The sequence below is a fragment of the Plodia interpunctella genome, chromosome 21 (genome assembly GCF_027563975.2).
Source record: "Plodia interpunctella isolate USDA-ARS_2022_Savannah chromosome 21, ilPloInte3.2, whole genome shotgun sequence".
In the NCBI taxonomy this organism is placed as follows: Eukaryota; Metazoa; Arthropoda; class Insecta; order Lepidoptera; family Pyralidae; genus Plodia; species Plodia interpunctella.
The window spans coordinates 6,521,239-6,546,387 of NC_071314.1; the positions used below are offsets into that span (position 1 = coordinate 6,521,239).

The 25,149-nt window shown below is 35.8% G+C and overlaps 2 protein-coding genes and 1 long non-coding RNA gene across 8 annotated transcripts; 2 read left to right on the plus strand and 1 right to left on the minus strand.

The window, feature by feature from the left end:
- Positions 1-20,209, minus strand: NTPase. 4 transcript variants are annotated; one of them, XM_053761230.1, is made up of 11 exons: positions 20,004-20,209; positions 16,965-17,088; positions 7,020-7,163; positions 6,653-6,741; positions 4,890-5,053; positions 4,495-4,586; positions 3,163-3,316; positions 2,388-2,540; positions 1,862-2,034; positions 903-1,066; positions 1-246 (listed from the first exon to the last, which is right to left on the minus strand). In XM_053761230.1, the coding sequence occupies exons 1-11, from the start codon at positions 20,022-20,024 to the stop codon at positions 145-147; spliced, it is 1,380 nt and encodes a 459-aa protein (XP_053617205.1). In that variant the 5' UTR covers positions 20,025-20,209; the 3' UTR covers positions 1-144. The 4 variants fall into 4 exon arrangements, with proteins under 4 accessions (XP_053617205.1, XP_053617204.1, XP_053617206.1 ...); XM_053761229.2 differs by lacking the exon at positions 20,004-20,209 and adding an exon at positions 19,005-19,206; XM_053761231.1 differs by lacking the exons at positions 16,965-17,088; positions 20,004-20,209 and adding an exon at positions 11,150-11,180.
- LOC128679178 (uncharacterized) lies at positions 14,179-15,537 on the plus strand. The gene is made up of 4 exons (XR_008405725.1): positions 14,179-14,280; positions 14,436-14,476; positions 14,938-15,136; positions 15,407-15,537. It is a non-coding gene; the product is annotated as an uncharacterized LOC128679178 (long non-coding RNA).
- On the plus strand, positions 19,692-25,082 carry l(2)k10201 (lethal (2) k10201). 3 transcript variants are annotated; one of them, XM_053761234.1, is made up of 4 exons: positions 19,692-19,809; positions 22,633-22,790; positions 23,117-23,315; positions 24,014-25,082. In XM_053761234.1, exons 2-4 carry the CDS (start codon positions 22,645-22,647, stop codon positions 24,338-24,340), a joined length of 672 nt encoding a protein of 223 aa, XP_053617209.1. In that variant the 5' UTR covers positions 19,692-19,809; positions 22,633-22,644; the 3' UTR covers positions 24,341-25,082. The 3 variants fall into 3 exon arrangements, with proteins under 3 accessions (XP_053617209.1, XP_053617211.1, XP_053617210.1); XM_053761236.1 differs by lacking the exon at positions 19,692-19,809 and adding an exon at positions 19,875-19,893; XM_053761235.2 differs by lacking the exon at positions 19,692-19,809 and adding an exon at positions 21,075-21,358.
- The last annotated feature ends 67 nt before the right edge of the window (positions 25,083-25,149 follow it).

Sequence of the window (25,149 nt, forward strand, 5' to 3'; positions counted from 1 at the left end):
TTTAATAACATGTATATCTTTCCAATAAACCTTACCTTCGCTTAAAACATAACAAAATCTTGGAACAGTGACTGGGCCATATTTCCTAGAAGGTATCGATCTATGTTAAAATGTACCTTATGGCTATTAAAATAGGGTTCACTGTTACGCAGCAGCTGCAGCAGCAGCGGCAATGCGATTCATGACAGTTGTGTACGCGAGGCCTAATGCCCAAGACACTTCGTGACCATGCACTTTCTTGAACAGCTGTAAAGAAAAGTTTTGATTATAATCTGCAGTCAATAAGAAGTCAACGTTATTTAGCGATTATATTTGTCTCTTTCTTTCTTTCGTTGTAGGAGTTCACATTACGCTAGAAAGAGAGAGGAGCAGATTTGTTGGCAATAAGGTGTGGACTAATAGCCGCTGCATGGCGTAGACCCCACCTGAAGATACCTAGTTCGTGCGAATATTAGTATCTATTAGGAGAGCAGGAAGAAGAGGAGACACATTGACTTTCATACAAATCCTGCATGAAATAATACTTTAGCTGTTACAGTTGTTGTCACAATGAATGGCCAGAAGCTTATTAACACCAGGAGAACATGAAGTAATAGAAAGTTCGGCGCACCAATACACCTGATGCTATAAATTTCCTCCATATTTCGACATCGTCTTTCAGAAAATTGACCAAACGTTGAGCAAAAATGTGATGTGACCAGGTAGAACAAGCCCCCTGTTACTCCACGTTAGTATAAATTAATACCAAGAGAACAGGAAGTATTAGGAAGTTAGACTCACCGATACCGGCTCGTTGTCCTTTATCTTATAGACAGACGTAGACCAGGTCCACGCAGGATTATTCTCCACGCTAGTATGAGCTCACACCAGGAGAACATGAAGTAATAGGAAGTTAGACTCACCGATACCGGCTCGTTGTCCTTTATCTTATACGCGTCCTGCAGTAGGGTGATCACGTAGACCAGGTCCACGCAGGCCCACGGTTGTTCCACGTTATCATCAGAACACGCACGGAGCGCTGCCTCTCTATACTTGGCTACTGATACTGTGCCGCCATTCATAACGTCTGAAAAATATGCCGCGATCTAAGACCAAAAAAACTAAACAGACGACAGACGAGTGTAACGAGGTCAGATAGATTTCCATATTCTCGGCCCAATCAGGCTAATGGCATACAACGTGGCAGAATGGGCTAGGCACGTGATGAGGGACAAAAGATTTCAGCGCTCTGTCTCGTTTCTTATCATGTTTTTCTAATAAGCACATCTCTTTCTTTTTTGAAAGAAATAAAAGATATGTATAATATTAAAGGGTAGAAAACAAATGAGGGCGCTTTGTTGACAATATCGGGTATTTATCAACCAATTTCTATTCGGTATTGTAATAGCAAAAAAAATTGGTTTGAGATTTCACGTGTAAATGGACGGATTTTGTGTTTTATTCGTGTGACATGCCAAGCAGGTGTTGCAAGCGCCAATAGGCTGTGGTGACCACTTACCATCAGGTGGACCGCATGCCTATTTGCCTGCTTGGTAGTATAAAAAAGGAGCAGATTATACAAATATGTAGTCCTAAAGAAATACCAAAAAAGGACATATGTATGTACTAGGAACACCCCGGAACGGTGTTACCCTATAATATTTTAAAAATCTTTTTTATGCACAGTGGCGCCATCTACTTTACAAAACGGCTTGACTATCGACTTTTTGTCCGAATCCTACGGGAAGCGCGTATGGTAACTCAATACCATATTTAAGATTGGATCCATTTTATAAAAAATTGGCCCAGCCGCTCGAGCGTGAAATAGACAACAAACATACCAACCAACTATCGCCTTATATAAGTGGGATGGAAAACTCACCGATCAATCCGGCGTCAGCGGCGACGTCATAGAAATAAGACATGGCCGCCACGGAGCCCCGCGGCTGCTCCCTGGGCTCCCAGTCCAGCGTGTGCATGACGTAGCGCCGCACCACAGCGTGGCACTGGCTCAGCACCTTGTCTCGTGCCAAATCCTTCCGGCGGGGGGCGCCACTGGATATAGACAATTTACATCAAAATCTGACATATAATATGAGTGTTGATGACTTAAAAATTATTCATTCATTCAAAAAATTTTCTTTGTATTGACTTAATCATAGGTGTGTGTGTGACGACACACCACACCTATCATAGACTCGACTATTAACTATTAACGATAATCGTTATATAATACATCAATACAACACTCAGTTTTGCGAGAAAGGGACAGTTAAAAATCTAAAAGTGGAAACCGTATGATTTTTTGAATAAAATTCAATATTTTGTATTGTTTCCAGTTTTAAATATTTAGAAAACATAAAAATGTCAAAGAACACAACATACACTAAAAAAATTATTCGTCTCACCTAACATAATACTGAGTATTGGCATACGTCCACGGCTCCTTATTGAGTATGGGCTCCAGACAGACAGACGTAAATTCTGTCGTATTCTTGTTGTTGCCCGCTTCTAGAAGGAATATGCCGTAGCGGGCCGCCAGCAGCCCTAGTTTCAGGTAACTGTGGAGATAAACAGACATACAACATAAACTAAATCAAGCTTAATTACCGCCGCATAAGAGCCATGCCTCATTGCTCAGTGACGCTCCGTCGTTTTAACGTCCGTCGACAGACAACGCAGGAGTTGTATGAAGTTTCGACGTACTAGATGGCATTAATGAATTGTAATTAATACCATATTCACTAAATAAATACTTCGTTTACATACGTACATACGGTTTTGGAGTTTGTTTTGTTACATTAAATTGTGTAACAATCACATTTTTTTCGAATGTGTATAGTTTTCATTATAATTTTTGTTTATTACATTATATCAAATAAAAGATTTTTCTAACTTCTTTCTTTCTTACTTTCTTTAATATTTTTTTGAAAAAGTTGACAAAAGACAATAAATGTCAGACAACATACTAGAGTATTGGCATCGATCGCTCACAAAGTTCGTTCCGTCGATATCTCCTCGTAGTTCATAAACGCCTGCTAGTAGAATCACAGTTCACGACCGCCTGGTAATAGAATATTGTCATCGATCGAAGAGATGGATGTTGACGAATCGATGACAATATTCTATATTCCTCGCAGTTCATGGCCGCCTAGTACTTCGGCTGGTATTCCTGAAACTTACCTATGTGTGTAGAGAGTAATGTTGCTCCCAGCATTGACGATGTACTGATCTTTCTCAGGATAGGACTTCTTGTGGCTGTCCGAGAGTTGGTAAGTGATCTGTGTGGACCCACCGCCGAGGTCCAAGGCAGCCATCGTTTGTTCTCCCATTAAATCTGCGAAATAAATCAGTCGATCGATTTAATATTTTAAAATTTAATTACATGAAAAATTCCGTTCTTAAAGTTAAAAAATATATACAATCAACCAATTTCTTATTTTAAATTAACAGCAAATTTTGATTACGTATAATAAAGGTGTATTGTAGCCGAAATTTCAGTTCAAACGTATGCAAGTGGGTCAATTTATCTTGCAAAGTTCGATCAAGAAAAAAACTAATTTGTACAATATAAATGGCAAAGCACTTTGTATTTTAATTTAACCCACTCACAACTAAAGCTTGCTACACACAGACAGTGAAGGCGTATAGAGGTTAAGGTGTTCGAATTAGTTTGATATTTTACATACAAAGGCTTGACGCGGTGCGAAGACGTGCTATCAGAGTTTTTAAATTGTATTTTTTTTTACAAAATTGCTAATATGTAGTGATAGTTAAATACAAAAGATAAAGAATATTTATTTACAAATTTTACAATGAATTTTGCCGCAAAAATTTATTATCATCAATCACATCCGATGTATCGCCGTGCAAAAGGTTACAAACATGTTTTTAACAAAGTCGTAAGATGTGAGAAGAAATAGCTCAAAAAGGTAATAAAAACTCGACTACGCCTACACACACGAGGCACAGAAACGCCTCCGCAACGCCGCCGCAACGCCGCCGCTACACGCGGCAATGTGTAGACGCCCGCACCACGACCGCCTCGCCCGACACGATTTTCTACCGACACTGCCCCGCCTCCGCTTTCTGTGTGTGCTGACTTTAATACGGAGAGTTATATAAAAATTTGCAATATATGTGGTGATATAACCATGGGTATACGCGATATAATATTATATGTACAATCAGCTCCCAACACTGTTATATCCTTGTGTACTTATGGTGCTAAATAAATATTATTTGTACTGTATTTTAATCAAATATTGTCTCACATAGGTAATTCAAATTTGATAACTGTAAAACATACCTAATACTCTCAGAAAAGAATCTTTTACAAACATACATAGTGTATACGTATACTTGTATATATGCTGTATACTTCTTTGCCTCGCATGATCGCCTGGTATTACAAACTTAAAAATACAAAGCTGCCACGTTACAAATTGACAAAACTCAAATGATTGCGGATACCAGGCGATCATAAAACGCAAAGAAGTTTATAAAAACACTTACTATGCAATAAATTAAGAGTGTACCAGATGAATATGCCCTCGTCTGATCCATCCATTATAGAAACACTATTGGCACTAACGTCGAAACCTAACCTGAAAACACAAAACACTAATAGTAACAATATATTTTTATATACTACCAGGCAAACAGCCATGCGGCCCACCTGATGGTAAGTGGTCACCACAGCCTATCAACGACTGTAACACCAGGGGTGACACACGCGCGTAGCCTACTTTGTGGTCTACGATCTTTTGCCACAGTACCCTATAATTACACTACCTCTCACCGTTTAAACTTGAACAGCAGTTTGGCGGCAGAATTAGACGAGTTTGAATTACCTATGTACCTCTGATAAAAATTGAACTCTACTGCTTGGAAAATAAGTTTAAACTCACTTGGAAATAGCTCTGTATGTTTCATCCAGCAATCCCTTCGCCTTCTTCTCCGGTAACAATCTCAAGCCAGCTGTAGCACGTACTAGGAGCGGAGTTACTCTACGTTTTTCAGGTGGGATGAGAAATTCGGCTTTTTTTACTAATTGTACTATTGTATCGGCACCCTAGAATTAAAAAATCCATCCATTTGTAATATTATAAATGCGAAAGAATGTATTCCAGTCTATTTATTTATTTATATATAATGTTTTGCGAATATCATATACTGCGACTGAGGACATTCTATCGTTACAGATTCGGCTCAATACAAACATTATTTAAATACATTATAAAAAATAGATAACAAGCGGTTCGTCCCGGCTTCGCTCGGAATAAAAATCCATTATAAATTATTTACCTAAACCAGGTAACCGCTATCTATTGGTAAAAAAGCACAAAAATCCATTCGGTAGTTTTTGAGTTTATCGCGTTCATAAAGATAACTAGTTCAACCCACTGGGACTTCTTTGTTTGTGAGGATGTATGTATGAGTATGTTACTCTTTCACGCAAAATCTACTGGACGGATTGTTGTGAAATTTGGTACACGGGTAGAATATAACCTAGAATAACTACTATACTCTTTATCTCGAATTTCCCACGGGAGCGAAGCCCCGGGGCGCAACGATATTATAATATGTAAGGATTATTATTAACAATATTAGAATCACGCGGACGAAGACATTTTCAAAAACTAATATCAATATTATCGGAAAGACCAATATAATCCCATTGGGCAATAAAGGTCTCATGTTTACCTAATAATCAATCAACCACACCATATTCAAAACAATATAGTTGGTTTACAGACAAATCTATTGTTCAAGTAAGCTGTTTGCCATAATTCGCGATAATTTACAATTTACGAGGCATTCGAATAACAAATACGTCGATTTATGTTATACTATATCCTTACATATTACAATACAAAGTCCTCAGCTGCGTCTGTATGTTCGCAATAAACTCGAAAACTACCGTACGGATTTTCATGCGGTCTTTAAGAGTTAGTGTGATTCGCTCCCGTGGGAATTTTGAGATAAAATATATAGCCTATAGCAATCTTGGATAATGTACCTTTCTAATGGTGAAATCGGTTCGATAGTTTCAAAGATTACCCGCCTCAAACAAACTCAAAAACGCTTACCTCTTTATAATAATAGTATAGATTATGGTTTTACCCGAGCGAAGCCGGGACGGGTCGCTATTCGATGAATAATAAACAATAAATAAATATATTAGGACAAATCACACAGATTGAGCTAGCCCCAAAGTAAGTTCGAGACTTGTGTTATGGGATACTAACTCAACGATACTATATTTTATAACAAATACATATATAGATAAACATCCAAGACCCGGGCCAATCAGAAAAAGATCATTTTCCCTCATGACCCGACCGGGGATCGAACCCGGAACCTCTCGGTTCAGAGGCAAGCACTTTACCACTTCGCCACCGAGGTCGTCAAAACTACATGTTCTACATAGTATATGGGCACGTTATGAGAATGAAGAAGAACAATATTGTAGAAAAAAGTAGAGGAATACAGAAGAAGTGATAGATAGATATAAGAAGTGTTACTCTTTCCCGCAAAATTTACTCGACGGATTGTTAAAAAATTTGGTACACGGGTAGATTATAACCTGGAATAACACATAGGGTACTTTTATCCCACAATTCGGGATCGAAGCGTCGGGGCGCAACTAGTATGCATATAAAATGATTACCTGTTCCGGATTATCCGCAAAAGAGGACAACCCCGGCTTGGATTGCTCAAAATATTCTTCCACCAGGTCCAAGTCGCCTTGACCAAATACTGAAACAAAAAAAAACATTATAAATATAAAAAAATATTTGTTATGCCGTCCGGACGTCAGCGGTTTGAAAATACAGAAAAAAAATCTAAATTAAGGAACGACAAACTTTTGACAACTAAGTTTTTACAGACCTATAGAAATATTTTCGGACGAAATTATGTTACAATATTACCTTTTTCATATAGCTTATTCCATAATATGAAGTACGATGCCATACAAAAAGACAAATAATGAAAATAAAAACAGAAAGGCAATGAGATGTATTTTTACCACCCACCTGTAAATGGTACTCTAAATTTATACGCCAGAACCCTGGTCCCCGACGAGCCAGCGTCAATAATGACAGCGTAGTGGTTATCGCTCTCGTAGCCTAGGGTTTTTGCTATGCCGTCCAGCCATTGTGACTGGCCGGTGAACATGCCTGGAAATTATGAAAAAAATATATTTGAATTATGTAAATTGAATGTTTACGTTTTACTGAAAACGATTTTGGTGGTTTTTTTTTTCTTAATTAAGTAAAACAAAGTGTGTTTTAATTAATTATATAAAAAAAACTTGGTTGACAGGAAGATATCCCTTCATGGGATAAGTTCGTCATTGCTAGTTCTACAATTTAATATCTGTTCTTTGCATTTTGTTTAGTGCAATAAAGTTATATCAAACAAACATACAAATGGAAGGTTACAAAAGTATTTTTTTATCATTTCATGCTTATAATAAGGCTCTTGCGTCATAAACTAAATTTAAGTATGTTGAAATTACGTCACTAGAAACATTTTATGATTATTTAATTGGTCATACTGAAGCATTCATCTATATTATTATTATTATATAGAGGTAAGCATTTGAGAGTTTGTATGTTTGAGGCGGATAATCTCCAAAAGTACCGAACCAAATTAAAAAATATTTCACCATTAGAAAGGTACATTATGCAAGATTGCTATAGGCTATTTTTATCTCAAAATTATATTAGTAATACATAAAATTATCTTTACTAAATCTCGCGATCGAGATTTCGCTTGCCTTCAAATTTCATATGGCCATGAGACAAGTCATTTTATATAAAAGGTGCGATATTTATTCTCAAACACGCCGGTCTCCAGATCTCTAGTTAAGATGAAAAAAAAGAAGAGAAAAATCCATATTTTATATCGAAGCCTCTCGAAGCGTTTTCGGTTCCTTCCTCAGCCGTTGAGCGTCGAGCCCAGGGTCCGCTTTCCTACTTTTTCGTCTCCACTTCGCATGGCCGTCGGCATCTCTAGTTGTCAGATTATTAGCACGCATATCATCCTTGACAAGATCAATAATTGCTTATTGTATCATGAGAAAGACCTTGACTTTAAGTCAAAACAAAACAAATATGGCGTCTGCACTAAAGTTTACTCAAGACACCGCAGCAAAATATATGTTGCCTGAGCGTATGAACTTACACTTAAATTATGATTATTATATTACGATGAAATAATGCCGGCTATAATATTACAGGTATAGCTTGTAATATTATAGCCAGAGAGTAATGCGTGAAACAATCTTTATTTATTCACTAGCCGCTCGTCCCGGCTTCGCTCGGATAAAAACATAATAAATTATACACCTAAACCTTCTTCAAGAACCACACTATCTATTGGTGAAAACTACATGATAATCCGTGCAGTAGTTTTCGAGTTTATCGCGAACAGACAGACAGACGCGGCAGAAAACTTTGTCTTATAATATGTAAGGACTTATCCTTCTTCTTATCTTCTTCCTTTCATTCAACCATATATAAGGATATGGTGAAGCAAACAGACCGTCGAAGTGTGCGTTAGCATTTTACTTTTCACTATCGAGTCGATTCGTAGTGAGACGCAGCTAACCAATCACATTACGCCATTGTGACGCGACGACAACCACACTGCAATGTGATTGACGACCTCGGTGGCGCAGTGGTAAAGTGCTTGCCTCTGAACCGAGAGGTCCCGGGTTCGATCCCCGGTCGGGTCATGATGGAAAATGATCTTTTTCTGATTGATCCGGGTCTTGGATGTTTATCTATATATGTATTTGTTATAAAATATAGTATCGTTGAGTTAGTACCCCATAACACAAGTCTCGAACTTACTTTGGGGCTAGCTCAATTTGTGTGATTTGTCCTAATATATTTATTTAGTTATTATTATTTATTTATTTATTGGTTAGCTGCGGCTCACTGTGAATCGACTCGACCGTGAGAAGTGAAACGCAAACGCACTTCGACCACTGTTTGCTTTACTATTTCAAATTCTAGTAATTGCTAATGACGTTATTTATTGAAAACGACACTGCTATTCATTACCATTATCTCGTTAAGATAATAAATGACGCTAACGTTTGCTTAGATCTTTAAAACTATGCAACTGATTTTGATGCGGATTGTTTAAATAGATAGTGTGATTTCTGAGGAAGGTTGTCTATAATTTAATATGAGTCATATGCGGGTTATGTAACCTCTTCAGCCGCCGACGATACGCTATGCCAATTTTATTTATATCAACCTAGCGGTCCGTCCAGGTTTCGCTCGGGTGAAACCATAATAAATTAGATATATGTATTTGTACCTAAACCTTAAAACAGTATCTATTTTAAAAAAAAACCCGCATCAATATCCGTTGCGTACTTTTAAAGTTCTAAGCATATACATATAGAGATAGCGGGAAGCGATTGTTTTATACTACCTCGATGGCGCAGTGGTAAAGTGCTTGCCACTGAATCGAACCCGGGACGGGTTCGATCCCCGGTCGGGTCACGATGGAAAATAATCTTTTTCTGATTGGCCCGGGTCTTGGATGTTATATATATATATATGTATTTGTTATAAAATATGGTATCGTTGAGTTAGTAACCCATAACACAAGTCAAGAACTTACCTTGGGGCTAGCTCAATCTGTGTGATTGATCATAATATATTTATTTATATTTTATAACTAGGTATGTAGTATGTAGTGATAGTGATTCTGTGGTTACGTTTGTTCGCAAACAAAGGCGTATGTTGTTTTCTTATTGAGACCAGAACAGGTGTTATTTGTGTTATTTCCCGTTATTCTGTTACGAAGTTGACGACTTTAGCACAAATGGCATAACATTAATTACGGTTTACGAATTACAAATTTCAACGTCTCATTAATTTTTCTGGTAAATTTTCACAACAATTACTAATTGTTTGATTCATTGTAGTTCGCTGATCATGCCAAGTTCAAGAGACAATTTAGATCTTGTTAGGGTCGTACCAAGTATAAAAATTAGTTTTTTTTAATGTAATTTTTGGCACAAGCTTTTAATGTCGTCAGAGAGAACTTGTTTCATGAAACACGAGATAAATAAAAATAATTTCCGTGCAGTAAACTATTTCTTTGAGAGGCGATTCTGTGGCTTGATCAGAAGGATTATGGATCTACCCATCACAATAATGCATTGCCATTCAAACTAAATCCACATGCCAAAGCCAAACTCTTGTTTATTTTAAATGCGAAAGTTTATGTGTATGTTTATTACTCAATAATGCGAAAATTAGATGGATTTCGAATGAATTTGTATAAAATCAAGAACGTCTTGGCGGGGAAGGAGTAAAAATATAACTTTAGAATTGTTTATTTACATTATTAATCTCTAAATACTTCGTAAATATGCACAAACAAAATCAAGTCTTTATCGGTCTTTCTGTCATTAAATTTGGTTTCTGTGGTCACTAGTAACAAATAAAAGAAAAATACTTCCTTGCGCACTAAACCATTAAACTACAACACACCTGTCAACATGATCGAACCAATCACGTGCATCGCGGTCGAATTCATTTTTCGCAATTCAAAATTTAAATTAACACTGACGGTTAAAACCGGTAACGGACACACGACACCGCGGAGCAGTCTCGATCGACTGGCCAGATGACAAAATGCCGTGTGGGTTATGGTTTCAATGAGAGCGGAATAGAAGGCATGAAAGCATAAAATTATAGACGGTTATACATAGAAAAAGTTAAATCTTAAAGTATGTTTTGTCTCGTTCTGACCATGTCAAACATAGTATAGGGCGATGATGACAATACATACATTAGCAAAGTATGCTTTAACTTTTTTTTTTTATAAATAAGACGGTTAGACTGCAATCAACTACAGTGATGCTATACGAAGTTTGTAAAAAGAGAAAGCAGTATAAAAGAAGACACGCGTACAAAGGTGGACTTATCCCCGAAGGGGATTTCTTCATACTGAAGAGAAGAGCGTTTTTTTTGAGATGTGAGAAAAAAGAAATACTGAAAAAAATACATAAATAAATGTTATATGCTCCTAATGTCTGAGTGACAGAACATATTACTAGTGTGACACTTGTAATACTTATATGCAAATAAAATATGAAATATAATAAATATATGTGATAAAATATCCAACCTACTTTCAAATATAAACATATTCATATAAAGTGAAAAATTCACAGCATTCATATCTTTTCTTAAAAAATTCTACACACCAGCACTTGTGATAAAACTGTTATAAAAAGACTAATTTAATTACTATTAAAACACACTCGTTTGCGTTTACCTACTTCGTTAGTAATTAGCAGTTAAACGATGCACATAGGTTGATTTGACGGATTCAGGCGGTCCAATATTTATTTTATAACGTTTCGACTTCAATAAAAATATTTGCAATAAGTAGGATTTGCATATATTTCTACTAATGAAGTGGATTAACGAGATATGTTTCTTTCTTTTCTAGTAATATACTAAAAACCAGATGTTGCCCGGTGCTTCGCACCCGTGGGAATTTTGAGATAAAATATAGCCTATACCAATCTTGGATAATGTACCTTTCTAATGGTGAAAGAATTTTTGAAATCGGTTCGGTAGTTTCGGAGATTACCCGCCTCAAACATACAAACTCACAAACGCTTACCTCTTTATAATAATAGTATAGATTGTATTATATGCATTTGTAACCGTACCGCTGCATTTGAAATTTTACTTTCGACCGGCTACATATTCGATATCGACCTATGTGCGATGATAGGATTATATAATATATGTACAGTTGGCAGCACATGAAATTACCCAAATTTATTGCAAATTCGCCCCTATTTCCGCGGCATAATAATCGAGGGTAACTTGATATGCGGTCGACTGTAAATCGACCGCATATCAAGTAAATCTTTTATATTTTCCGCTGCAATAGCTTTATATAAATTCATTTAACAATTAAATTTTTGACACAAACTTTTATTGTCGTCAGCGAGATCTAATGCATTCAATGCGTGACAAAATAAAGTAAACGGTTGAGTAGTTCCCGCGTCGGAAGTCGCTCCTGGGTGCGCCATCAGGCCATGCTTATCATAAATAATGCATTGGCATCCAAACTAAACGTGTGTACAAAAAAAATTGCTGTAACATTTCTCACTGCTGATCAACAACTTCCTCGCTCTTTTCTTATTAATGTCTGGTCCTAGATTCTGGTTTTTTATCCACTTAACGTCGACTGGCTGTAACGTCCTAAAATATAGCTAACTAACGTCATCACGTTAGTTATTTTAGGACGTTACTATATTTTTGGACGTTATAGTAGGATGCTACTATAACGTCCAAAAATATAGTTATTCATTAAAATTTAAAACATTAAAGTGTGTTTTGTCTCTTCCTGTCAATAGCAAATATTATTAAGTGCGATAGTGACAAAACATTTTTTAATTTAAACTATGCTTTACATATTTTTATGAACAATGGGGATATTCAACATAAATGTTTACTAAGTACAATATAGTGCTTCATTTGTTTTTGAAATTAAAACGCAAAGACCTTTTAACTGTTATACAGTATTGGTAGACACAAAAACATTTTGTGTCAAATATACTAAGTACTCTTTATTGTAGTATAGTTTAGTTCTACATTATCTATTTCATGCAAAGAGTATAGTGTACAAATTTAAAAATATTTATACTAGATTTTTTTTATATTACACGTGCGAATTCACTATGGCTGTATACATAATTTGCCACAGTAATAAATATGTACATATTACGAACGGTGACTCTTTACCTTGCTCTTTACCTTAATATATATATAAAGGTTATTTGATGATATAACTTTATGATAAATAAAAATTAGTACTAATTTTTATTTATCATTAGTACTAATTTTTATTTATACTGGAAACATATGATATGGCTAACTCTTTCGAAGGGGTAACCCGTTCGTTATAGCGCTTATCATGTTTGACTTTCCCCTTAAATGCCTACGGGGGGAGAGGGGTGTAGTTTTCATCATACCCCGCTGCTGTGAAAATTTGCGTTATTAGCTCCGTGTGTGAAGAGCCTAAAAGACACAAAACGACACATTGAATCGTGTAAATAGGCCTTTCGCCCAAAATCTACTGGACATATTGTTATGAAATTTTGGAGAATGTAACCTGGAATAACACATAGTGTACTTTTTATCCCGAAATTCCCACGGGAGCGAAGCCCCGAAGCGTAGCTAGTGATAAAAAATGTTTCAGGTGATAACATAAGTAATAACTTACGTTATTACCTGAAATAAATTTATTTTATATTTATTTATAATTTTTCATATAATTAGCTACCGGCCCATGAGTAAATTGATCGATCAATGAAAACAGTCATCACTTGACCACTAGTAGAAATGATCGAAACGAATTCTTACTTATTCATGCTTGCCTGGTCATGAGCTGGTATCAATGAAATTATCAGTAAACAGTCATCACTTAAACACCGAAACGAATTCTTACTACCTCATACTTTCCTGGTCATCATGATTAGGCGTATCTAATTAATGATGTTTCATATAGGTTTTTTTTTAAACTAGCTACCCATTACGGCTTCGCTCGGGTAAAACCAAAATCCTAACTAATATTAAAAATGTGAAATAAAAGTTTGGTTCTTCACACTCTATCTACTGGACCAATCTTCTTGAAATTTTGCCTAAATGTAGTTTGAAGGACCTATGGAGAAAGACATAGGGTACCTTTCATCCCGGAAAATAAAAAACGCGGGCGATTCCGCGGACAAAAGCTAGTAAATTGTACACGTGAAACTTCCTCAGTAATCACACTATCTATTAAAAAAAACCGCATCAAAATCATGGGGACAGACAGACAGCGGCAAAACGAATTTGTTCTATACTATTTAGTGACATAGTAATTTTGTAATGCCTCATGTTATATGCTTAATCACGACGATAAGTTTATCGATAACACGGTGTGTTTATTTTATATTTGTGTATCGCATCATTATGATAAAACTTCATGATATGCAATTATTTTGGCGTTGAGAGTCTAGACATGATGATACAGGTAAAACAAATTCACATTTATCGAAATGTAAATACAAATCTTTTATAGGCAAAGCAAGGATAGATATTAGATACTAGAATAATCAATTTATATGTTTCAGGGCTACCGAAAAATACAAAAAAACTAGTGGAGGAATCACATACCTATTGTCCGTTTCAAACAAGCACTAACCTTATACCTACACGTATAATTATACGTAATACAATTATACCTACAATCATCATATTCGTAAGTAATTATTGGAAAACAATTTTTAGTTTGCTTAGTTCATGAATGGAAATCGCAAAAATATATTGTTTCCAATATTAAAAAAAATATCTGATTTGACTACTTGGATAATAAATATATTGAAAAGAATGTATCGCGAAATCTCTTTTATACAGAACTAGCAGTCGGTCCCGGCTTCGCTCGAGTAAAACCACAGGTAAAACCATAATAAATCTTTCTCAGAAGTCACCCTCTATAGATAATTAGATTTAATTCAAAATAATTGAAGTTCAGAATTCGAACCATCAACAATCAACAGTAACAACGTGAATTCAATGGTGTTTACCGCTGTCTACTCATATCTTTAGTTACCGAAATGTTGTATGGGATTATTCATTATTTCTTTTCACCCTCATTTAACTACCCTAAAGGTCAAATTTTCAGAAACACGGGTTTCATTATTTTTGCTGCATATCATTTATGGCAATTTTTTATTTTTCATACAAACTTAACCCCCAATTTTTACCCCTTCAGGGGTCGAATTTTGAACATTCCTTTCTTATAACACTACGTAATAACCTAAAGCTACTGCTCAAATTTCTTATTATTAGTTTAGGCTGGACGTTGATTAGTAAAAAACGCTTGTGTATATATATTGTAATCTATATATATATATAGATTACAATTACGAGTACATGCCAGACTGAACGCAAGTTAGCGACCCTGACATTTATTGACGATGCAATCAGACGTGGCACCCCTATACTGCGTCTATGGTCCAGTAGCTTGTGACTACGTGGTTAGATGATTCCCGTGCTACACGCTATTGGCGAACTCAGACAGATGCCGAAGCGAATCAACGTACATTGCGTTGTTTGTAAGTGACCATTTTATTACCTTAATAAAAACCAACAATATAGGTAGGCACTGTCTATGTATGCGCTGCCAAAGTTTGGCGTACTGTTTGTCGATAGAGTATAGCCGGCTTAGATAGCCGGCATCAGAAGGCACAGATTCTCTGACGGATTTAAGACGTCTTAACCATTAAACCACCGTTTTTATTTTAGTAGGAAAATTTTCAGGTTCGGTTTCGTACAACTACACCACTAGTTCATAAAAGCATTTTTAACTTTTTGTTTTCATGAAGAGACCTTACGTGGGTCAACCCAGGCCGTCGTCCAATAAAGCGCCATAAATACTGCTGAAAAGATGTGGTTCTCAAAAATATACGGAGCCTTGGAGTTGACGGCTGGCGAGAATCGATACAAGGTGGTACAAGACCGCTAGCAATGACATCATTAGTTCGAGATAGTTTTTTAATAATAATTACGGTTACACACTATAGAGGAACTTATATGACGAAGAAGGAACGAACATCGCGTAGTGAGTGTGATAGTTTTTATTTAACGGAACAAAAAGCCAGCAATGTACGGTACGTCGATATCGCCAAATGTTGGCTTACTGTTCACCTATAGAGCTAGAGATATACCGATAGTGATAGAGATTTAGCCGGCATTAAACTTAGAACGTTTAAGATGAGGGCGTACGTTTCACACTTCGGATGTTTCGGGACGTGTTAATAACGACCTGCAGGCCTACCATCAACTTTTACAGAACGATTCCAATGCAATTCAATTTATTATTATTAGGATATATATTAGGACAAATCACACAGATTGAGCTAGTCCCAAAATAAGTTCGAGACTTGTGTTATGGTTAAGGGATATTAACTCAACGATACTGTATTTTATAACAACTACATATATAGATAAATCAGAAAAAGATCATTCTCCATCATGACCCGACCGGGCATCGAACCCGAACATCGAACCTCTCGGTTCAGAGGCAAGCACTTTGCCACTGCGCCACCGAGATTGTCAAATTTACCTAAAATGAATCGCATTCATACTAATTAAGTCGATGCAGTACAGTTTAGGTCGTAAAATTGATCTCGTTAAGTTAAGAGATGATGGTAAGCCTCTTGTGGTCACCGAGCGACTGACTCAACTCGTGTTTTAAGTAATAATGAAGCGCGAAAGTGAAAGATTAGTTATTTGAGACGCAGAAGGTAAAAATGATATCGAGTAATGTAAGATTCGCTTTAATGCATACTTGAAGCGAATGCCAAGACAAAACGATAAACAATAATATTGACACCGCGTGACCGGCCGGGCTTGTAAAACCACACATCGTGAAATTGCAGCGCAACGATTAGTTTCAGATATTGATCCGAAAACCAAACGTTCAATCTAATATGATGTTGACTGTGACAGAGTTTACTATCTAATATCTTACTAATATTATAAATAGGTAGACGAAAGCTTGTGAGGATGTATGTATGAATGTTTTTTATTCTTTCACGCAAAATCCACTGGACGGATTATTAAGAAATTTGGTACACGGGTAGAATACAACCTGGAATAACATATAGGGTACCTTTTATCCCGAATTTCCAACGGTAGCGAAGCCCTGGGGCGAAGCTAGTACAATATAAAGTACAGGAGAATCTGCCTCTTGTACTATGCTAGGTGCAATTAGTTATCTAACAGTTAATCAACCCAAAGGTTGATAGATAAGACTTCTCTGTATCTATGAAAGGTCCAAAGATCATAGACAATCATCACAAAGAAGTCTATGTAGATGCAAACAAAACTAGTTACTAAACATATAGTTCATCAATACATACTTAATTATAATGCACTTACCCAAGAAATAAGTGACGCATAGCACTAAAACTATGAGGAGGATGAATACTCTCTTAAAGCGACGCGGCTGCTTCAATATCCTAGACCTTACGTTGATATGTGGAGCTGAGGTATCATCTTTTAACTGGAAACAAAAAGATTTTCATCTTTACACAATTTCATGACTCGGTGTTTTGGGCCGCATCGCAACAGAATTTAGTACTCTTTATTTAGCCTGGTGCCATCCAAGAATAAAACAAAAATTACATTTTTGCTTTTATTATCATCAGAGAGATCTTGTGACATTTAACGCCTAACAAAAACCCATGTCAGTGCTGTAAACCATTCCCTCATTGGGAGCCGACCCCGGATGCACCATCAGGTCATGCATATCGTAATAATGCATTGTTATGGCACTTGAGGCGACGTGGGAAACTTTAATTCTCTAGGACAATTGGAAGTAGGTCCAACTTGCAAGATTTGATAACAGACAAACAAGCAAACATCGGGACAGATGAAACTAAATAAAAGCTTGTAAAAAATAATAAAGACATGGAGTGGGCAGGTAATACGTAGCATGCGCCTATTCACACTGCTCATATTTTGCAAAACACGACCCACTCAATGCCGAGAGCTCCACTCTCCGCTTTCGCTAGTTTTATGGTGTTAAATAGAAATAAACAAACAAGTACATACAATTTCGCTCGCATTATTGGTTAGCGTGTAACCTTCGAAATAATGCGCTATCACACATACTTTATTTATTTACTAAATTATATGCATGATACCAAAAATTCAAAGGATAAAACTATACATAAAGGTGCTGCTAATTTCTATAGAAATCTTTTCCAACAGACATGATCCAAATTTATAATTTCTTATTCATGAAAGCAATAGTTTCACTAGTTACACAAATGAAGATAAGGAAGTATCTTTAGCATACCAAGACCATAATTAGATATACAGATAACATATAATCAGTAATGTAAATCAGACGACTAATTTCCCTACAACTTTTATCAGGTATATTAACTATGCCTATTGCAAGTTTTCATACTATAACTTTAGAAGCGGTGGTTGAGTAATGGTTAAGACGCTTGTGAACTGAAAGGTCCCAGGTTCCATTCCTACTCTTGCCACATGAGTCTGTGTGACAATCTGACTCGTTAATAGTAGTTTTCATTGACCACCGCTTCCGGTGTTGTGTTGAAACCTGCACTCTGGTTTATTATCAAATCATGTGTAAAATGGAGAAGGCAATGGCAAACCACTACATTAATAGCGCCAAGTAGTTTCACTCTATACACTGACCACAACCCTTAGCCATGAGGAATATAGATCTATGAAGATACTATAACTTCCCAAAACGGTCTGAATTAATACTCAAACTGGGTTAATTAGTTCCCAAATTGCAGCACATATCTTGTGCTTGCACTGGTATCCCTAAAGAAAACATAAATTAATGTTGCTTTAACTCCCAGATGCCATCATTATTTCAAACTCAAACTCAAATATCTTTATTTCAGTAACTATGTAGCGTATTTTTGTGTGTTATGACATTTTTCAGAATTAGACATCAACATGGAACACTCTTTCTAAGATAGTAGTAATACAAATCTCATCAGAGACCACTGGGTACTCTCTTAGTTCAGAAACTACGACATTGGGTTTATTTTAAGGGAAATTGTTGAGATTTGCATTCGATAAGTACGAGAAATCGATTTTTATGGGTAATAAAGATATTTTGTATGTTATAGAAAATAATTTCACAATGTTAATCTGAACATAAAGCCATGAAAAAATCAATGAAGTGGTAATTGCAAAAAACGCTTTTTATCAGACCGAGTTTATTAAAACCAATTAACTTTGGTTTGAAATCATTGACTTCATGATAATTATCACCAAAGAATTTACACATAAAACGCCGACATAAACAATTTTATACGCACAACCTTATAGTAATATTAGTAATGTAGGTAATTTGGTTATAATCATGAAATATAATTCAAGGCAAAGCAACTGAGAAGAGCAGAAATTTAAAATGATCTGGGGAATACTCACTTCTAAATACCTGTATGTGGTACTGAATTTTCCCATATCGAGAAAAAATTAACATCACAACCGGAAAACAACTTTTAAATAATACTTATGTTAGTTGAAAAACTGTTGTTTATCATAATGTTTTCATGAAAACTGTAAATATTTTAGAGACCGAAGCAAACAATCATATATAACCCTTCACGACGAAAAAAACCTACGAAAACAGTGGTTGGATAGATGACATTGATTGTCACTGTCAAACAAATAATACCTACATCATTTTCATAGTCGGGGCTAGTGATGCGCCGATCTCGAAAATTTCGAGACGAAAATGCGCAGGCCCTGCGTTCTGTCCGGTCAGTCAGGAAATGCTGTGGGAAGTTCTCCATTGCGGAAATAGTCACTATACCACTTTCTAATATTTGGAATTGACAGAAAGAGACAAATCATATTTTAGTTTATAGTAGTATTAGTAAAGACAGGGAAAATATTTTAAAGTCAACTTCTTTTTCAGTAGTTTACAAAATAATAAAAAATATAATATCCTATAGATTTTTATAAGAAAACATGTATAACGAATCTACAAATAAATAATATAGTATGAATACGATCAAAAATAATCATCACTGTTGTAACATAGTATGATAATGTTAGAGGCTATACTGATAATACGCAATCGAGATGCAATCGCACGCACAACCCTAAAACGAGTGAATGAATGTGTGGATGACTATTCTCTATATACCTCTTGATTGGTGAATGTGAATGAAAAGTTAAAAAACCAAAACAAAAACGAATCTAATAATTTAATTATTGGTAATTTACTGTGAGTAAAGATTTTTTGTTTCTAAATCGTATCGTTTTTCCTTCTATTGTAGTTATACATAACAATATAATACTTATTTTATAGGTTAGTAGGTATTATTGCACAATAAATAACTTCGTTGCCATTGCAAATCCACATAGAATAAATTAATTTGGCTTGGCACTAATAAAGCAATAAAATATAAGTCAACTTACTTTTCTCTGTCTCAAATCCATTATAAAAGTTAACAATTGGTTACAACTATACACAAAAAATACGAAATGTATTATTATATCACAAATTCATTCAACTTGACACAATAAATTACACAACTTTACGTGATATAACACGAGATGCTACTGTACATCGTCAACGTTGGATTGGAACGAAACGAATGATCAACTTAGAACCTAATAATCAAGTGTTGTAGGTTGGACTTGTAGTAGATCGTATCTAACAGCATATAGATAATAAGTACCGTTCCGATACAAAAAAAGGTTAAGTCCAAGTCGTGCACGACTTTTTGGTTCCGTAAGTAAGTAATCTTGGAAAAATATTCTGTAATAGGTATAATATACAATTATATTGCTATAATATTATATATAGTGAGTAGGTAACAAATAAATGTTTTTTAATCTTCTTATCTAGGTACAATAATACACATAAAATACATTTTTTGTATTGACTAAAAAAAATAATGACTAAAAGGTGTTATTGCGCATACGATAATTGCCTAGACTCAGAATGTCTTTCGTAAAACATTTCGTTGTATCCTATTGATTTGAGAACATTGGATCAGCTCTTTCAACGTGGAAAGGTGACAGACCGACCAAGTATTACATATAAATTATTTGTATGGGAATGGATTAACTATGGCCCATGATACCCCATACCTTACTAAGTATGGGCCTCTTTCCGTCTACGCCAACCATCTGTATCATGGACTGTGTCTGTATCTGGCGCGTAACGGAGGACTACAGATCTTCCTCATGTGAAAAAGTACGTCTATGTCTAAATAATGTGCGGTATCGGTATACGGATAAAGAGGGTTGGTCGTAAACAAGAGGCCTTTACTCAACTGTGGGCAGAAAAGGATGAGATGGTGATCGAGCTAATTTAAATATTCAACCTTCCATAAGTGTTGAAATAGTACTTAGGCATCGGGAAATAACGTCAGAGTCCGAACCGAATGATTTTTTAATATGTAGATACAAAATCTGTAGATTAAAAAATCGTTCGGTTCGGACTCGGACGGAATTGTATAATCTGTCGTGGATCCCTAAACGGCTTTAAATATCAAGTCACGGTTTATAATACTGAAGTCAAAGCGAGACCAAATTGTAGAGACCGAAGGTTGTGGCGATAACCGATCAAAAGGCTACGATTTCGGACAAAAAAAAAAAAGAAAAATCGACCTCCGACACTATCTTTAACCGATTGTAGAATCATCCTGGATGAGTTCGCCGATAGTGTACAATGAAAAACCAGCAGTGTAGGTAAGCCGTTCCGCCAAGTTCGGCATATTGGTCCGCGATAGTGTGGAGCCGGTATAACTCTAAATAATATACAGGTAATTATTTATTGCCGTCCGTTGTTTTGTAAAGACCTAAGTGCCAGCCGCAATATGGTCCCTCCTGATTTGGACGGCCACATAATAATGCATAATATAGGTAATTTAAATTACTAAAAATATGAACAAACTATTTGACTATATATTTAATATAATTACTTACTAAGTAAAAAAATTACGCAAAAAAGTCTGGCAACACTGTTTCGAATATACACAAGTATATACTTAACACCCTGTATAAATTAACCAACTTCGTTGCAAGTTAAGTGATACACAGGATGTTACGATCACTATTAAGATTCCATATGGAACATATTCCGGTGTTTCTACGTCTCATATTAATACATATACACCGCTGTTACAAAACAATATTATCTTTAGAATGACGTCGTATCATTATGTCCTTGGTAGCATTTATTTACTCTTCGATTACATTATATTATGTAAGTATACATACAAAACAATCTTAAATAGAGGAAGAATTAACTTCATTATCATGTTTCCTATAATATGTTATATTAAAACTACTATACTAATTTCAAAATAGGGTTCTGCAGGCATCAACTTTTACAGAACGATTCCAATGCAACTCAGTTCAATTTAGGAACCTAAAATGAATCGCAATTATAAAAAAAATTAAGTCGATGGTACGAATTTGCGATGCAGTTCAGTTAAGGTCGTAAAGTGGATCGCGTTAAGAGATGATAATAAGCCCCCGGGCGTATAAATAAAACCGGATCTATTCTTACGCAATTGTTTTCAGTTTAGCAAGCCTACATACAATACCGAATTAAACTCCATTCAGTAGGTTTTGTCTGATGCGTGTCCATGTCTTCCACTGACCCTAAAGAGCAAGATTTTCTCATGAACCAAGAGGTTCGCTAGTTGTGTTGTGACATCCCAGCAGGCCTACCATCAACTTTTACAGAACGATTCCAAAGCAACTCAGTTCAATTTAGGTACCTAAAATGAATCTCATTCATACTAAAAATTAAGTCGATGGTAAGTACGAATTTGCGATGCAGTTCAGTTTAGGTCGTAAAGTGGATCGCGTTAAGAGATGATGGTAAGCCCCCAGAACTGTTTTCCTACGTAATCGCACACATTACCGCTATACTATATATATATATATATATATATATATATATATATATATATAATATACATATATACCTTTTTCAATTGATGTCCAATTCATCAACAGAATATAAAATCTGTCATTGATATCACTGTTCTGTCTTTTGTTTTCTTTAAAAAAAACCTGTTTTTTTTAGTATTTGTTGATTATGGACCTTGGCGGGAGTCTTCTAGAAAAGTTAAAACAATACGGTACTGGGCGGCGGAAGTTAGATGATAAATTGTTCAGCGGTGATCCGCCGCTTCCCAGACTCGGCGTTTACGACGAGGATGATGAAGACTTATGCCACGAAGTGTAAGTATAACTTTCAGAATATCCTACATTATTAACTTACTTTACATCCAAAATTAAACTTTGGTGTTTACAAACTCCAAGATGGCGGCTTTGAGATTTTTTTTAAAGAGAAGAAATATATATTTACTACATAAAAGGTACCCATTATGTACTATATTATACCTATTAGGATTACGATAACAAATAAAATAACCATGCATTCAAAAAACCCTCTTAAAAATTACTAAAGTCGACATGCAGACTGGTTTTTTGGGGTTCCGTATCTCAAAAGGAACAAACGGAACCATTATACAAATAGTTGTTTTTTATTATCGATTTATTTTCAGTATAACATCTACATGCAACATCCCGGGATGCGGTTTCTCATCAGAATCTCTGCTAACCTTCGAGAGCCACTACAACTCCTGCCATCGGTACACTTGCAGTCAGTGCAAGAAGGTGATGCCGTCCCCGCATCTGCTTGACCTGCATATACAGGAGAGTCACGACTCGTTCTTTGCTGTTATGGCCGAGAAGAAACCTTCGGTAAGACTCAAAACAATTTAGAACGTCAGAAAAATGTATTGTCAAGAGGTAAAATATATGGAATATTGTATATTAATTATAACACCTACCAAAGTTTGAGGCAAATAAAATTTTAGCGGTGATGGTGTAATGGTTAAGACCTGCTTGTGGATCGAAAGATCTCACGTTCGTACCCTACTTGTGCCATACGAGTTTGTATCTGAATCATATATAGTAGTTTTACCACTTGCTTCCGGTGAAGGAAAACATCGTGAGGAAACCTGCACATTGGTGGACAGTTTAGTTTAGACTAGTGTGTATGCGACTACTTGCCACTAGATGGCGGTAAGGAGTCGTAAAAGTCATGTCCTTTAGGCGACTTGAATTAAATCTGACACCAATGTTAGCAGTAACACACTCGATATGATAATGCAAATAAATATATTGATTGATTGAAATCTATTTCTGTGGAGACAGTGACGCTGCCGCGAAACGCCTAATCGCTGAACTGGGGCATAGTACAGCCGATATGAGAGGAATTATGACCTCCGCTCCCGGTCTTATCTGGTGCAGAGAATGGCTGCTTTTACACCAGATACCTTAGGGGATACCTAATTTGTTTATGAATATAGTATTGACTTTAAAGTTTTTATGAAACAAATTTTAAACGATAATAATACTTACCGTATATTTGCAAGGTGCATTAATTTTTCTTTCAGTATTGCTGCTACATCGAAGATTGCAAGGAGAAATTTATGAACGCCGAAACGAGACTAACTCACTGTGTCGAAATCCACAAATTGCCAAAAGATTTTAGATTCGAACAAAAACCGAAAAACAAAAAACCGAAAAAGCACAAGAAAAAACAAGACTCCATGGAGATAGATGGCGAAAGTGCAGACCCAAAGTTTAGGTTTACCAATAGCAAACAGAAATTCGCTTACACTGGCAGGAAATTTACTAAAAATGAGGAAAATAAATCAGTGTGTAATGTTAATGTTGATGCGATTATGGCGGATTTGAAGGAAAATTTACCAGACTCTTAGCGGGCCAAAAGCTCACACCAAGGAAGATATAATCTTGGCTAATTGGGCCATAAAACTAGGGGACGCGAGGATCAGGGGCTGCTGAAATGGTACATTCATATGTTATTATTAGTGTATGTGTATTGTGTATGCATTCACATTGTATATATGTACCCTAAATATTTCAAATAGACAGACAAACCACTAAAACAAAATGCAACTAAATAAAAAAATGATCTGCAGGCCTACCAAACCATATTTTACAGAAGGATTCCAATGCAACTCAGTTCAATTTAGGTACCTAAAATGAATCGCATTCATACTAAAAATTAAGTCGATGGGACGAATTTGTGATGCCGTTCAGTTTAGGTCGTAAAGTGGATCGCGTTAAGAGATGATGGTAAACCCCCTGAGACTATAAAATGTCTGGATTAAATACTTTCTTCAAACTCAACCAATCAGAAAGTTATTAGCTTGTGTAACAGGGGCCTTAAAGTTCCTTATGCCGGCTCCACACTATCGCGGCCTAGTTCGCTGAACTTCGGATTCGGTATACCTACATCGCTGGTTTTTTGTTACGTTAAAAAACAGCACACATACAAACTACACAATGTTCATGCATTTTCATCGGCATCTGTCCCGAGTTCGGTGATAGTGTGGAGCCGGCTTTAGATATTTACAGAAATAAATAAAAGAACAACTAGTTGTGTTAGAATAACTGTTTTTTTTTTTTTACTTTGTGGAATAAACGTACTTTTCCTAATGGCAATTTTACTTAAATATTTTGATAACTAATTCAAGGATTTAATAAATAAAAAAAGTGATAAGAA